Source organism: Halichoerus grypus, chromosome 2 (assembly GCF_964656455.1).
Source record: "Halichoerus grypus chromosome 2, mHalGry1.hap1.1, whole genome shotgun sequence".
Taxonomy (NCBI): domain Eukaryota; kingdom Metazoa; phylum Chordata; class Mammalia; order Carnivora; family Phocidae; genus Halichoerus; species Halichoerus grypus.
This window is the reverse complement of record NC_135713.1, coordinates 188772100-188788731: the sequence shown is the minus strand read 5'-3', so window position 1 is coordinate 188788731 and position 16632 is coordinate 188772100. Positions and strand designations below refer to the sequence as shown.

Sequence of the window (16632 nt, the reverse complement as noted above, 5' to 3'; positions counted from 1 at the left end):
ACATCTTGGCTCCTTCCACAGTTTGGCTATTGTTATATGCAACTAATAAATCATTGAACAATACATCAAAAACTAATGATGTAATACATGTTGGCTAACTGAACATAATAATGAAAAAAAATAAAAAAAATAAAAGGTCACCTTCCTGGGTAGGCTGATCTGGGTAATTAGGCTTTGAAAAAAAAATAATAAAGGTTTGGAAAATTCCACTGGGAGGCCATCTGGTCCTGGATTCTTGTTTGTTGGGAGATTTTTGGCTATTGCTTCAACTTCCTTGCTGGTTATGGATCTGTTCAGGTTTTCTATTTCTTCCTGTTTCAGTTTTGGTATTTATATGTTTCTAGGAATGCATCAATTTCTTCCAGATTGTCTAATTTGTTGGCATAGAGTTGCTCATGATATGTTCTTATAATTGTATTTCTTCAGTATTGGTTGTGATCTCTCCTGTTTCATTTATGATCTTATTTATTTGGGTCCTTTCTCTTTTCTTTTTGGTAAGTCTGGCCAGGGGTTTATCAATCTTATTACTTCTTTCAAATAACCATCTCCTAGTTTTGTTGATCTGTTCTACTATTCTTTTGGTTTCTATTTCATTGATTTCTGCTCTAATCTAATCCAATTCTCTTCTCCTGCTGGATTTAGGCTTTATTTTCTGTTCTTTGTCTGGCTCTTTTAGGTGTAAGGTTAGGCTGTGTATTTGAGACTTTTTTTGTTTCTTGAGAGAGGCTTGTATTGCTATATATTTCCCCCTTAGGATCGCCTTTGCTGCATCCCACAGGTTTTGAACTGTCATGTTTCCATTTTCATGAATTTTTAACGTTCTTTAATTTCCTGGTTGACCCATTCATTCTTTAATAGGATGCTCTTTAATGTCCATGTATTTGTGTTTCTTCTAAATTTTCTCTTGTGATTGAGTTCAAGTTTTAAAGCATTGTGGTCTGAAAATATGCAGGGAATAATCCCAGTCTTTCGGTACTGGTTCAGACATGATTTGTGACCCAGTATGTGATGTGTTCTGGAGAATGTTTCATGTGCACTCAGGAAAAACGTGTATTCTATTGTTTTAGGATGAAATGCTCTGAACATACCTGTGAAGTCCATCTGGTCCAGTGTGTCATTCAGTCCTTGTTTCCTTGTTGATCTTCTGCTTAGATGATCTGTCCATTGCTGTGAGTGGGGTGTTGTAGTCCTCTACTATTGTTGTATTATTATCAATGTGTTTCTTTAATTTTGTTATTAACTGGTTTATATAATTGGCTGCTCCCAAGTTGGGGACATAAATATTTACAATTGTTAGATCTTATTTGATAGACCCTTTTATTATGATGTAGTGTCCTTCTTCATTTCCTATTACAGTCTTTGGTTTAAAATCTGATTTGTCTGATATAAGGATTGCTACCCCAGCTTTCTTTTGATGTCTATTAGCATAATAAACGGTTCTCTACCCCCTCACTTTCAATCTGAAGGTGTCTTTGGGTCTAAAATGAGTCTCTTGTAGACAGCATGTTGAGGGGTCTTTTTTTTTTTTTTAAATCCCAACTGATGCCCTGTGTCTTTTGATTGGGGCATTTAGCCCATTTACAATCAGAGTAATTATTGAAAGATATGAATTTAGTGCCATTGTATTACCTGTAAAGTCACTATTTCTGTATATTGTCTCTGTTCCTTTATGGTCTTTGTTACTTTTGGGCTCTCTCTTTGCTTAAAGGATTTCCTTTAATATTTCTTGCAGAGCTGACTAGTGATCACAAATTCTTTTAGTTTCTGTTTGTCCTGGAAGCTCTTTATCTCTCCTTCTATCCTGTTTGACAGCCTTGCTGGATAAAGTATTCTTGGCTGCATACTTTTCTCATTTATCACCTTGAATATAACATGCCAGTCATTTCTGGACTGCCAGGTCTCTGTGGACAGGTCTGCTGTCAGCCTTATGTTTCTACCCTTGTAGGTTAAAGACCTCTTGTTCCGAGCTGCTTTCAGGATTTTCTCTTTATCTCTGAAATTTGTAAGCTTCACTATTATATTGACCTATTTTTATTGATTTTCAGGGGTTCTCTGTGGCTCCTGGACTTGAATGTCTGTTTCCTTCCCCAGATAAGGGATGTTCTTAGCTATAATTTGTTCAAATAAACCTTCTGCCCCTTCTCTCTTTCCTGTTCCTCTGGGACCCCAATTATTCTAATATTGTTTAATTTTATGGTATCATTGATCTCTCGAGTCCTCTCCTTGTGATCCAGTAGTTATCTCTTTTTCTCACCTTCCTTATTCTCCATTATTTTGTCTTCTATACCACTGACTCTCTCTTCTACCTCATTTTTCCTAGCAGTTAGAGCCTCCATTTTTTATTGCATCTCATTAATAGCCCTTTTTATTTTTGACCTGATTAGATTTTAGTTCTTTTATTTATCCAGTAAAGGATTCTCTAGTGTCTTCTATGCTTTTTTCCAGCCCAGCTAGTATCTTTATAATCATTGCTTTGAATTCTATTTCCTACATCTTACTTATATCCATATTGATTAAATCCCTGGCAGTGAGTACTGCCTCTTGCTCTCTCTTTTTGGGTGAGCTCTTCCATCTTGTCATAATGTCCAGAAAAGAACAGATGAGAGAGAGAAAATACAAAAATAGCAACAATGACACCAGAAAAATATACATTAAACAAATGAAAGGAAACAGAAACAAACAAACAAAAAAAATAAAGAGAATAAAATTAAACAAGAAGTTGAACAGAACAGAAAAATAAACTAGATCCTAGGTATGTTTTGGTCTGTTTGTTAGAAGCTAGATTACAAAATAAGTAAGAAAGAAAAACATATATATAGAAAAATAAAATTGAATACAATGAAAGGAAGCCAAAAAATGAAATATATATATAAAAGTAATGTATCAAACTCAACATCCAAAAAACAAATAATCCAGTCAAGAAATGGACAGAAGACATGAACAGACACTTCTCCAAAGAAGACATACAAATGGCTAACAGAAACATGAAAATATGCTCCACATCATGTGCTGTCAGGGAAATACAAATCAAACCCACAATGAGATACCACCTTACACCAGTTAGAATGGCTAAAATTAACAAGACAGAGAACAAATAATGTTGGCGAGGATGTGGAGAAAGGGGAACCCTCTTATATTGTTGGTGGGAATGTAAGCTGGTACAGCCACTCTGGAAAACAGTATGGAGGTTCCTCAAGAAGTTAAAAATAGAACTACCCTATGACCCAGCATTTGCACTACTGGGTCTTTATCCCAAAGATACAGATGTAGTGAAAAGAAGGGACACTTGCACCCCAATGTTCATAGTAACAATGTCCACAATAGCCAAGCTGTGGAAGGAGCCAAGATGTTGTTCAACAGATGAGTGGATAAAGATGTGAGTCATATACACAATGGAATATTATTCAGCCATCAGAAATGATGAATACCTACCATTTATATCGACATGGATGGAACTAGAGGGTATTATGTTAAGTGAAATAAGTCAATCAGAGAAGGACAATTATCATACGGTGTCATTCATATGTGGAATATAAGAAATAGTGCAGAGGATCAGAGGGAAAGGGAGGAAAAACTGCCTGGGAAGAAATCAGAGAGAGAGACAAACCATGAGAGACTCTTGACTCCGGGAAAGAAACTGTTATATGTAACTAATGAAACATTGAACACTATATGTTGGCTAATTGAATTTATTTATTTAGTCACCATACAGTACACCATACAGTACATTAGTCACCATACAGTACCCCATACAGTACATTAGTCACCATACAGTACCCCATACAGTACATTCGCTTTTGATGTAGTGTTCCATGATTCATTGTTTGGGTATAACACCCAGTGCTCCATGCAATACATGCCCTACTTAATACCCATCACTGGGCTAACCCATCCCCCTACCCTCCCCCCAAAACCCTCAGTTTGTTTCCCGTAGTCCATAGTCTCTCATGGTTCATCTCCCCCTCTGATTTCCTCCCCTTCATTTTTCCCTTCCTTCTCCTAATGTCCTCCATGCTATTCCTTATATTCCATATATAAGTGAAACCGTATGATAATTGTCTTTCTCCACTTGACTTATTTCACTTAGTATAATCCCCTCCAGTTCCATCCATGTCAATGCAAATGGTGGGTATTCATCTTTTCTGATGGTTGAGTAATATTCCATTGTATATATGGACCACATCTTCTTTATCCATTCATCTGTTGAAGGGCATCTTGGCTCTTTCCACAGTTTGGCTATTGTGGACAATGCTGCTATGAACACTGGGGTGCAGGTGCCCCTTCTTTTCACTACATTTGTATCTCTGGGGATAATACCCAGTAGTGCAATTGCTGGGTCATAGGGTAGCTCTATTTTTAACTTTTTGAAGAACCTCCATACTTTTTTCCAACGTGGCTGTACCAACTTGCATTCCCACCAACAGTGTAAGAGGGTTCCCCTTTCTCCACATCTTTGCCAACATTTTTTGTTCCCTGTCTTGTCAACTTTTGCCCTTGTAATTGGTGTAAGGTGGTATCTCAATGTCGTTTTAATTTGAGTTTCCTTGATGGCTAATGATGTTCAACATTTTTTCATGTGTCTGTTAGCCATTTGTATGTCTTCTTCAGAGAAGTGTCTGTTCATGTCTTCTGCCCATTTTTTGACTGATCATTTGTTTTTTGGGTGTTGAGTTTGAGAAGTTCTTTATAGATCTTGGATATCAGCCCTTCGTCTGTGGTGTCATTTGCAAATATCTTCTCCCATTCTGTGGGTTGCCTCTTTGTTTTGTTGACTGTTTCCTTTGCTGTGCAGAAGGTTTTTATCTTGATGAAGTCCCAAACGTTCATTTTTGCTTTTGTTTCACTACCTTTTGGATGTTGCTGTGGCCGATGTCAAAGAGGTTACTGCCTATGTTCTCCTCTAGGATTTTGATGGATTCCTGTCTCACATTGAGGTCTTTCATCCATTTTGATTTTATCTTTGTGTATAGTGTTAGAGAATGGTCGAGTTTCATTCTTCTGCATGTGGCTGTCCAATTTTCCCAGCACAATTTATTGAAGAAACTGTCTTTTTTCCATTGCATATTTTTTCCTGCTTTGTCGAAGATTAGTTGACCATAGAACTGAGGGTCCATATCCAGGCTCTCTATTCTGTTCTATTGGTCTACATGTCTGTTTTTGTGTCAGTACCATGCTGTTTTGGTGATCACTGCTTTGTAATATTGCTTGAAATCGGACAACGTGATGCCCCCAGCTTTGTTTTTCTTTTTCAACATTTCCTTGGCGATTCGGGGTCTTTCCTGATTCCATAGAAATTTTAGGATTGTTTGTTCCAGCACTTTGAAAAATGTCACTGGAATTTTGATCGGGATGGCATTGAAGGTATAGATTGCTCTGGGTAGCATAGACATTTTAACAATGTTTATTCTTCCGATCCATGAGCATGGGATGTTTTCCCATCTTTTTGTGTCTTCTTCAATTTCTTTCATGCGTGTTCTGTAGTTCCTAGAGTACAGATCCTTCACCTCTTTGGTTAGGTTTATTCCGAGGTATCTTATGGTTTTTGGTGCTATTGTAAATGGAATCGTTTCTCTAATTTCTCTTTCTACAGCTGCATTGTTAGTGTCTAAGAAAGCAACTGATTTCTGTGCATTGATTTTGTATCCTTCCACATTACTGAATTGCTGTATGAGTTCTAGTAATTTGGGGGTGGAGTCTTTTGGGTTTTCCACATAAAGTATCATGTCATCTGGGAAAAGAGAGAGTTTGACTTCTTCTTTGCCAATTTGAATACCTTTTATTTCTTTCTGTTGTCTGATTGCTGTTGCTAGGACTTCTAGTATTATGTTGAACAATAGTGGTGAGAATGGGCATCCTTGACATGTTCCTGATCTTAAGGGAAAGGCTCTCAGCTTTTCCCCATTGAGGATGATATTCACTGTGGGTTTTTCATAGATGGATTTTATGAACCTGAGGAATGTTCCCTCTATCCCTATACTCTGAAGAGTTTTAATCAGGAAATGATGCTGTATTTTGTCAAATGCTTTTTCTGCATCAATTGAGAGGACCATATGGTTCTTCTCTCTCCTCTTTTTAATGTCTTCTATCACACTGATTGATTTGTCAATGTTGAACCACCCTTGCATCCCAGGGATAAATCCCACTTGGTCGTGGTGGATGATCCTTTCAATGTATTGTTGGATCCTATTAGCTAGGATTTTGTTGAGGATTTTGGAGTCCATATTCATCAGGGATATTGGTCTGAAATTCTCCTTTTTGATGGAGTCTTTGCCTGGTTTGGGGATTAAGGTAATGCTGGCCTCATAGAATGAGTCTGGAAGCTTTCCTTCTGTTTCTACTTTGTGAAACAGCTTCAGGAGAACGGGTATTATTTCTTCTTTGAATGTTTGGTAGAATTCCCCGGGGAATCCATCAGGCCCTGGACTCTTGTTTTTTGGGAGGTTTTTGATCACTGCTTCAATCTCGGTACTGGTTATTGGCCTATTCAGGTTGTCAATTTCTTCCTGTTTCAGTCTTGGCAGTTTATAGGTTTCCAGGAAGGCATCCATTTCATCCAGATTGCTCAGTTTTTTGGCATATAGTTGTTGATAGTAATTTCTAATAATTTTTTCTATTTCCTTGGTGTTAGTCATGATCTCTCCCTTTTCATTCATAATTTTATTAATTTGGGTCCTTTATCTTTTATTTTGGATAAGTCTGGCCAGTGGCTTATCGATCTTATTAATTCTTTCAACGAACCAGCTTCTAGTTTCGTTGATCTGATCTACTGTGTTTCTGGTTTCTAATTCATTGATCTCTGCTCTAATTTAATTATTTCTCTTCTAATGTGTGGCTTAGGCATCGTTTGTTGCTTTTTCTCTAGTTCTTTAAGGTGTAGAGTTAGTTGGTGAATTCGGGATTTTTCTATTTTTTTGAGTGAGGCTTGGATGGCTATGTATTTCCCCCTTAGGACCACCTTTGCAGTATCCCATAGGTTTTGGACCGATGTATTTTCATTCTCATTGGTTTCCATGAATTGTTTAAGTTCTTTGATTTCCTGGTTGACCTGGACATTCTTGAGCAGAGTGGTCTTTAGCTTCCAAGTATTTGAATTTCTTCCAAATTTTTTCTTGTGATTGAGTTCCAGTTTTAAAGCATTATGGTCTGAGAATATGCAGGGAATAATCTCAATCTTTTGGTATCGGTTGAGACCTGATTTGTGACCCAGTATGTTGTCTATTCTGCAGAAAGTTCCATGTGCGCTCGAGAAGAATGAGTATTCTGTTGTTTTAGGGTGGAATGTTCTGTATATATCTCTGAGGTCCATCTGGTCCAGTGTGTCATTCAAAGCTCTTGTTTCTTTGCTGATTTTCTGCTTAGATGATATGTCTATTGCTGAGAGTGGAGTATTGAAGTCTCCTACAATTAATGTACTGTTATCAATATAACTCTTTATTTTGGTTAACAGTTGGCTTATGTAGATGGCTGCTCCCATGTTGGGGGCATAGATATTTACAGTTGTTAGATGTTCTTGTTGGATAGACCATTTAAGAATGATATAGTGTCCTTCCGGGTCTCTAACTACAGTCTTTAGTTTAAAATCTAATTTGTCTGATATAAGAATTGCTACCCCAGCTTTCTTTTGAGGTCCGTTGGCATGAAAAATGGTTCTCCACCCCCTCACTTTCAGTCTGGAGGTATCTTTAGGTTCAAAATGAGTCTCTTGTAGACAGCATATGGATAGGTCATGTCTTTTTATCCAATCTGCAACCCTGTGCGTTTCATGGGAACATTTAGGCCGTTCACGTTGACAGTGATTATTGAAAGATATGATTTTATTTTCATCACGCTGCCTGTGAAGTCCTTGTTTCTATAGACTGTCTCTGTAAATTTCTGTTCTCTAACACTCTTGGGGTCTTTCTCCTTTTATAGAAGCCCCCTTAATATTTCTTGCAGGGCTGGCTTGGTGGTCACATATTCTTTCAGTTTCTGCCAGTGTTGGAAGCTCCTCGTCTCTCCATCCATTCTGAATGATAGCCTTGCTGGATAAAGTATCCTTGGCTGCATGTTCTTCTCATTTAGTACCCTGAATATGTCTTGCCAGCCCTTTCTGGCTTGCCAGGTCTCTGTGGACAGGTCTGACGTTATTCTGATGTTCCTCCCTCTGTACGTAAGAAATCTCTGCCCCCTCACTGCTTTCAAGATTGTTTCCTTGGATCTAAGATTTGCGAATTGTACTATTATATGTTGTGGTGTCGATCTGTTCTCACTGATCTTGGGAGGGGTCCTCTCTGCCTCTTGGACACTAATGCTTGTTTCCTTCCCCAGATTAGGGAAGTTCTCAGCTATGATTTGCTCAAATATATCTTCTGGACCTCTCTCTCTCTCCACCCCCTCAGGAATCCCAAGAATTCTAATATTGGAACGTTTCATTGAGTCATTAATCTCTCTGTTTGATCCCTTGGGCTTTAATTTGCTTTTCCCATGCCTCCTCAGTTTCCTTATTTTCTCTCATCTTATCTTCTAGCTCACTAATTCATTCATCTGCCTTGTTTACCCTGGCAGTCAGAGTATCCAGTTTAGACTGAATTTCATTCATAGCATTTTTAAGTTCAGCCTGATTAGATCTCATTTCTGCTCTTAGAGATTCTATATTGTCGTTGATATTTTTCTCAAGCCTAGATATCGAATTCATAATTGTTACTCTGAAGTCTATTTCTGAGATCTTGGTTATATCCATATATATTAGGTCTGTGGCAGAGGCCACAGTCTCTGATTCTTTTCTTTGTTGGGGGTTCCTCCCCTTAGTCATTCTGTTGAGGGGTGGTTGAAGGAATGTACAGAGTCTAAAGTATTAACCACAACCCAAGCAAGATGCACCTGTTTTATATGGACCTTAGGGTTGTCATCCTCTTGTTCTTCCAGCCTGTCTTCTGGGGGCGTGGCCTGCCGCACTGTTACTCAGGCAACCCTATTTGGGCAGAGTTGCCCTACCCCCTGTGTGTGTGGGGGGTGGGCTCAGTGAAAACTGGTTTTGGGGGGCTTTTGTTCTCTAGTGGCTTTCCCTGGTGGCTTTCTGTATGTCTTCTGAGAGTCAGAGCAGAAGTGACCGCATCCAAACCTCTGTCTCAGAATAGAGTGATCGCAGTCTGCTCCTCACTGAGCTCTCCAGGCCACACCGTTTCTGTTTCTGTCTGTGCTGCTAAAAACCGCAGTCTTCTGGGTTGTGCACCCCACAACAGCACTCCTAGATGTCGCTCCCAGGGCAGGGCATGTCTCTGCCCTTTGTGTTTCTAAAACCACAAGCCACCCCCGGTTCACATGCGTGCACCCGTATCTCCAGGTTTCCATCTGGGGGGCTGCCCTAAAGTCCTTTCCCTGCTGCTACCAGTCTGCAAGCCTGTGCCTGGTCCCCAGCGCAGGAGGCTTTTGAGCTCTGGTGTTATCTCACCTTCCCAGTGCAAGTTTATGGAGGCTCCCACTCCCTTCTGTTTATCTTCTGATATCTGCCTCAGAATCATGGCTCCCTGCTTCATACCTTGAGACCAACCACCAGAGATATTCTGTTTGTAGAGATCCAGATATATCTTCTTACATCTCAGGCTGATTTCATGGGTGTTCAGAATGGTTTGGTAGATATCCAGCTTAATTCAGGGGACCAGTTGAAGTAGAATCCTCTACTCCTCTGCTATATTTCTACTCTCTCCTATGTTGCCTAATTAAATTTAAATAAATAAAAACAAAACAAAACAAAGAGTAAAATGGGAAAAAAGGTAATGTAAAAATGAAAATTAAAAAAGACCTAAAAAAAGAATTGATAAAATAAGAAAATAGCTGAAAAGGGAAAAAAAAGTATAAAACTGAAAGACTAAAGAATAATAAGAAAAAAACAGGAATGCTAACTACTGCTTTCCCCAAGAGCTGGAGTTTGCAGTTCTCTATGATTGGTAAACTTGGTATTAGCTGGAAGTTCCTGCTGATCTTCTGGGGGAGGGGCCTGTTGTGCTGATTCTCAGGTGCCTCTACCCGGGCAGAATTGCACTGCTCTTGCCAGGGGGCAGCAGATTGCTCTCTGTAGCTGTTTTGCTGCCTGAAGGCTTTCAGTGCTGATGTGGGGGATGAAAATGGTGGCACCTGGATCTCTAGGTCCAAAGCTGAAAGTCTGCAGCCCCTGCTCTTCAATGAGCCCTCACAGAAAAGCATTCAGTTACTCTTGTCTCCCTGGTTTCTGTTGGAACTCTGTGTTCACCCAGCCTGTGACCAATCATTTTCATCTCAGGCACATGACCCTATTTTGAGTCTCCAAACTTTACAGACTCCTACGGTGTGCACCCACGCCATTCCTCCCAGGGGAAGGAGGGGTTCTCACCACAGTTCTGCCTCTTGCTGGGCACCTGCAGAGAGCTGTTGCCCAATCCTGCAGCAGTTCTCAGTTGATGGCAACAGTGAGAGAAAGCTGGCACCAGGACTCACAGTTTGCAGCTGGCTTCCCTGCTCAGATGCTTGGGAACTCTGCCACACTCAGGCACTCCCATTCTTTTTGTGACCCCAGGGATCCTGAAACCACGCTCTCCCACCTGGGATTCTGCCCCGCTTCACCATCTGAGCCTTTCAGGCAGTTTGCTCCCACCGGAGCAAACTTGTAAAAGTTCTGAATTTGCACTCTGCTGCTTTTAACAGTTTTTGGTACCAGCTTACAGAGGCTCCCTCCCCCTGCGGTTTATCTTCTGATGTATCACCTCAGATTCATGTCTCCACATCCCCTAACTTGCAAAAAGTGGTCGCTTTTCTATTTGTAGAATTGCAGCAATTCTTTTCTCAGATCTCCAGTTGATTTTGCAGGTGTTCAGAATGATTTGGTAACTATCTATCTGAATTCCAGGGACCAGACAAAATTAGGGCCCCCTAATCCTTGACCATCTTAACTCCTCCCCTCCTTTAATTTTTTAATGTGGGGCATTTAACACTTTAATTTTGAGGTTCCTTCTCCTTTAATATAAATATTTAAACATATAAATTAGACTCAAAACACTGCTTTTGTTGCATCTCATGAGTTTTTATGCATGTTTTATTATTATTAAATTTTGTACGTTTAAACAATTCCTCTATAAGATTCCACTCTTGAGTTTTTACCATTTATCCACTTTCTGCATCCATCTTAGCTCTTTCTGAAATAAGTAGGAAGGGTTGCTATTGGCATCTAGTGGGTAGAAGCCAGGATGCTATGCTGCTAAACATTCTTCAGTGCTCAAAACAGTGCCCCTCCACCCTGTCAACAAATAATTATCTGGCCCAAAATGTCAACAGTGCCAAGGTAGAGGAACACTGATTTAGACCAACATGTAAATATAATTAATAAATATTATTACCTTGATTTATCTCTGTCCCTTGTTATGAATCAGGCGTCTCTTCAGAGAATCCCAGATAAAATGCAGCATGATGCTTTACAGAGACTGCAGATGGCTCAAAGGTAAAATTTCCATTGTGTGGTTAGATCAATTCCCAGTACTGTGTCCATACTTAATTTCCTTGATAATATGCTGGATAAGAGAAAAAATAGACTGGAAGTTAAGAGATACATGAAATATGGCTGAGGGTATGGTTTTACCTGATCTCTTTTATGCTTCACACTCTATCCAGCCAGATGAAAAAGACCATGTCAGAATGCTAGCACCTGACATCAAACAACAGGTATCTTTGCATGGGCTTTAGGCTTCAACGTGCTGGCACACTGCCAGGAATACAAGGAATGTTTAAACATGATGGATGGCCCTTAAAATCTGCCTACTGACATTACATGTACACGTGGTCATTGAGCTTTTGGGAATAGGTGGGAAAATACATTTATGAACAGAAAAATGAGGTTTATTTTAAGTAATATACATGCCACCCAAGGGAAACATCTTTCCAATGCACAGACCACTGGTTATTTGAATATTGAAATTTAAGACATTGGATCTAGAATCAGAGGCTGTAGCCCTCGACCAAATCACCTGTAGGTAGCAAAGTTGCCATTATTCATCAGCAAAAAGAAGTAATCATTCAAGTTATCCCAGTTTAGAGGATATTGTTAGGTTAAGAAAAGAAAATACTTGTGAAGTGAACTATTAATGTTAGGCATGAAATGAAATTGGGTATTAAAGAAAAAACTACAATATGGTCTGGAGATAGCAAAGACTTAAAAAGGAACAAGAAAACCTACCTCACATCTGGAAAGGCAACACAGAGAAATTATGAGAGAAGGAAGTAAGAGAGAAGAATAATAAGTACATTAAGAATAATTATAAAGAAACAATAAACAAAGAAGAAACAAAAAATATAATCATGAAAACTGCTTCAAATGCTGACTGGCAAAATGGTGATAATTTTTGCAAGGCTGCCACAAAGAGTATAGCACAAGGAGAGAGAAGGCCTACAACTATCATAGATCAACACCAAAAAAGATGAAGAATGAAAGACTGGTGTTTATTGCATCAAGATGCATACTGGCAGAGCCTTTGAATCAACACTATGACTAAAAAGATAGAAGAACCATGCTAGATGCAGGGGAAGCAAGGTAATACACCTTGGGGCAGTAATAGGAGAACTGATGCCTGAGAGAACACTGGTCTCTGACACATCACTATATAGTGTGGAAACTGACAGCGGAAGGGTAAGAGCAGACTGACACACATGAAGGGAGGCAGCAAGTAGATCTAAAACAGGTGATGCGGCAGCAGGGTGGGCTGTAGATGCAATGGAAGCAGCACCTGGGCCATGAGCCAGCAACAGGTGTTTCTGCAAAAGGTGGTTGGCAAATGAAAGGTGAGTGCCCTTCAACAAGGGCAGGAGACGCAGCCTAGCATCTGAGTGTGTCCCTGTCATGAAGCACTGGGTCCAGACCTAGCAAGTAGGAAGCAACCCAGGTCGTGTCTGGGTTGCCACCTCATCAGGCAAACCCCCAGGTCCTAAGGACCAGCAGGAGGCGTGCTTGGTCTTGGCAGTGTCCAGAGCCTCCCACATAGCTGGTCTTTAACTTTGGCGTGTGCCCCAGACAGAAGCCTTCCTAGCTCATCAGAGGTCCCTCCACTGCTCCCGGGAGGTGACTCAGGGCCTATGTGTGCTCTTCCTCTCAGAGCCGGAATCCAGCCTCACATCCCTGAGCGCCGAGGCAGCATCATGCATTAGTTTGGAACCAGAAGCGCCAGCCTTCTGTTATCGCTGAGTCCTGTGAATGCCCATGCTCTTTTCTCTTTCTTCTTCCTCACTTGGTTTCCCCCCGCCCTCTGCCCCACTCCCGCCTAAGCTCCGCTCCCAGAGCGGCACATTGACTTCCCTGGAACGCTTCACAGTTCCTTCCCCAAACGCTGGAGGTTGTTTGGTTCCCGTAGATGGTTCAGAGGCCATGGATTACTCCAAGTCATCCTACACGCCCACTGCACAGGCTCTCGGTCCCTGACGTCGCCCGTCCTTACTTGTCTTGGGAACATGTTGATCACGACACCAAATTGCCTTGCAGGTGGGGAGCATGATGTGTTTGGCAGAAAAATGCCTCATACCTCTGTACTCTGCCAGTGAGTCCTGAGGACCAGGAAGCCCAAGCAGAAGTGGACTTCCATGGCCCCACAAGACGTGAGTGTACAGGTGCGGACCTCGGTCATGAAGCCACCGCAGGCTCACCTATCTCTGAGGCAGAGGAGTGCATGACGGGCTGGATGGCGCTCAAGGCCATGAAAGGGTCCCTATGTTCCCAAGAACTCTAAGGGGCAGGGCCTGCTGCCCTCTCACGGGGCTGCGGGTCACTGAGTCGTAGGATACGGATGTCTACCACTTTGTCCCACATATCCCCGGCACCTACAGGAGAAGAGGACTTCCGCGGTCCACAAAGACACTCCAACAAACCTCTTGCCAGGGCTCAGGCCCAGGGCGGTGCCTAACTCGCCTGCAGATGGGAATGGGAGTGCCCTTCAGCAAGGGCAGGAGGAGTTGCAGCCTGGCGTCCGAGTGTGTCCCTGTCAGCTCTATGACATGACGTCCCAAGATTTCCTCATCTGCAAATGGAGCTGTGGATTGGTGGAGGAGTGTGTGAGGCTCCAAATGATTAATGCACGTGGTATGTGACCTGTGTATATACATCGTTACGTCGCGAATGCCATCAAGGACACGAACACCATATGGGATGCAGAACGGTACAGGGTTTATTAAGAAATAGAGGTGAGATCCGCTGCCCTGGAGGGAAGCCTCCCAAGGGATCATGCAAGGGAGAAAACAGGATACAAGCACTGCGAGGACACGGACAAAGGAAACATGATGCCCAGACTTTTGGTCGTGGCAGACACTGGTGCCCGAGGCATGAGGATTGGTTTCTCTAAGTTACTGATAGTGAGAGGGTGAAGATCTTGACTGTGCAGGAGTCAAGGCAGAGATGACGAGTCCAGGTCAGGATGCAAGAAGATGGCACGTGACCCATCAGACGGAGGAAGCTGAGCCTCAGGGAGAAGTGGTCCACCCTACCTCGAGCCGAATCACAAGCTTGTAAGGAGGCAGATGAGTGGCAGAAACATTGGCGATGGCGTGGTGGCTTTCAGTGACGTTTGGCAATGACTTTGTTTCCCAAATGGCAAATCAGTGCTGTGTGCAGATGGTGGTTCTTGGTGAGGCAGTCAGCAGTAGGAAGGCTGGCAGCAGCTGGACACGCAGCAAGGGTGGCAGCAAGTGGTCCTGCAGCAGGTGGTCCTGCAGCGCCTAGGCTGGCAGCAAGGGGAGCAGCAGCACGAGTCGGTCATGGTGTCACGGGTGGAGGGGGAGCTTCTGTTCAGAGGTGAGTTTCTCAGATTCTGTTGTGTCCTCTTGTTGTGGGGCTTTTATGCACTGGATCCCCAAATTTGGACCAATGGGCATGACTTTCTTGTTGTTGTTTACATTGCTTGCCTAAGAGTTTGGGAATTGAAGAAGAGGAAGTTTTTTTTCTGAATGTTATGAATCTTTCGAAAATAAGTGCTTAACGTGTTTCTTAATTGAGAATAACTCATGGAGACATTTTCTGATGACAACAAGGTGGTCCCATCAGAAGCATCATTCTTGTTTCAATAATTTCATCACGTGACATAACTCCCCCTGGCCTGGGAAGTGGTTGGCGAGTCAGTTTAGTGGTCCTTCCCCAGCGTTGGTCCTTAGGTTGCATGTAGATTAGGACTATCCCTGAGATGAGGGGCATGATTGTTGTTGATGTGTTCATAGAGATGAATTGGGATCATGCCTGAGCCCAAGTCGGTTTCCCCACAAAGCCTGATTCCAGACTCCCACAGGCGTCAGTCTCTTGTAGCACCCTACCCCACCTCAGTGTCCCACTTCAATCAAAGACACTTGGGTGGAAGATATGGGACTTCATCTCTTCCATATGTCAAGGCAGAATCAAGCAGGTGGATAGAAACAGCCGCGGTACACCAAGACCAGGCAAGCATCAGTCACCGAACTTCCTGAGTGACTAGCAGTCCTGATTCACCCAGAAACGAGGGCTTTTAGAGGATGTGGGACATTCAGTGATATACCTGGGGCAGTTTGGGAAAACCAGGATGAGTTGGTGACTCGAGTCCTCAACAAGCAGAGTGAGCTACTTAATGCACTGACTACACACTTACTGTTTTCTCTTCCTCCCACCTTCCCTCCCTCCGTCTACCTTCCTCTCTCCCTGCCTCCTGTAGTAGGAAGGCTGGCAGCGTCTGGACATCGAGCAGGGGTGGCAGCAGGTGGTCCTCCGGCAGGTGGTGCGGCAGCAGTTTGGCTGGCAACCAGGCTAGCAGCAGCTGGATCCACAGCCCTGGGCTAGGCATCCAGGCAGGCAGCAGCAGGTGGGGAGGTAGCAGGTTCTCCTGCAGTACACGCGGGGAGAGCAGGCTGGCTGACAGCAGCTGGACCCACAGCAAGGTTGTCTACAGCCACTGGACCCACAGCAGCTGGGTTGACAGCAGCTGGAGACACAGCAGCTGGGCCGGCAGCAGGTGGTCCTGCAGCAGGTGGTCCGACAGCAAGTTGGGCGGCAGCAGCAAGGCTGGCAGCAGCTGGACCCGCAGCAGCTGGACCCGCTGCTGCCTTGTCCACAGCCGCCGCTGCCGCACCCGCAGCAGCTGGGCCGACAGCAGGTGGTCCTGCAGCAGGTGGTCTGACAGCAAGTTGGGGGGCAGCAGCTGGACCCGTAGCAGCTGGACCCGCTGCCGCCTTGTCCACAGCCGCCGCCGCACCCGCAGCAGCTGGGCCGGCAGCAGGTGGTCCTGCAGCAGGTGGTCCGACAGCAAGTTGGGCGGCAGCCGCAAGGCTGGCAGCAGCTGGACCCGCAGCAGCTGGACCCGCTGCCGCCTTGTCCACAGCCGCCGCCGCACCCGCAGCAGCTGGGCCGACAGCAGGTGGTCCTGCAGCAGGTGGTCTGACAGCAAGTTGGGGGGCAGCAGCTGGGCCCGTAGCAGCTGGACCCGCTGCCGCCTTGTCCACAGCCGCCTCCGCACCCGCAGCAGCTGGGCCGACAGCAAGTGGTCCTGCAGCAGGTGGTCCTGCAGCACGTAGGCTGGCAGCAAGGGGAGCAGCAGCACAAGTCGGTCATGGTGTCACGGGTGGAGGGGGAGCTTCTGTTCAGAGATGAGTTTCTCAGATTCTGTTGTGTCCTCTTGTTGTGGGGCT

At 43.5% G+C, this 16632-nt stretch overlaps 2 protein-coding genes across 6 annotated transcripts in view; one reads left to right on the top strand and one right to left on the bottom strand.

Moving 5' to 3' along the window:
- Positions 1 to 13554, top strand: part of KRTAP16-1 (keratin associated protein 16-1) — a 53664-nt gene extending 40110 nt beyond the window's left edge. The window contains exon 2 of the transcript XR_013445423.1: positions 13478 to 13554. The gene's annotated coding sequence lies outside the window, so the exon portion shown is untranslated. The remainder of the gene's footprint in view (positions 1 to 13477) is intronic.
- A 586-nt stretch (positions 13555 to 14140) lies between these two features.
- On the bottom strand, positions 14141 to 16555 carry LOC118520875 (uncharacterized). 5 transcript variants are annotated; one of them, XM_036069095.2, is made up of 4 exons: positions 16461 to 16555; positions 16200 to 16406; positions 15766 to 15965; positions 14141 to 14731 (listed from the first exon to the last, which is right to left on the bottom strand). In XM_036069095.2, exons 1-4 carry the CDS (start codon positions 16553 to 16555, stop codon positions 14622 to 14624), a joined length of 612 nt encoding a protein of 203 aa, XP_035924988.2. In that variant the 3' UTR covers positions 14141 to 14621. The 5 variants fall into 5 exon arrangements, with proteins under 5 accessions (XP_035924988.2, XP_035924989.2, XP_077922592.1 ...); XM_036069096.2 differs by having other exon boundaries at positions 16200 to 16307; XM_078066466.1 differs by lacking the exon at positions 16200 to 16406 and having other exon boundaries at positions 15766 to 16043.
- Positions 16556 to 16632: the final 77 nt, after the last annotated feature.

Coding starts and splice junctions, on each gene's coding strand:
- LOC118520875 (XM_078066464.1), bottom strand. CDS start 16,555: ATGACCGACTTGTGCTGCTGCTCCCCTTGCTGCCAGCCTACGTGCTGC. Junction 14,732..15,765: donor AGCCCAGGGCTGTGGATCCA/GCTGCTGCTAGC, acceptor TGACCGACTCGT/GCTGCTGCTCCCCTTGCTGC.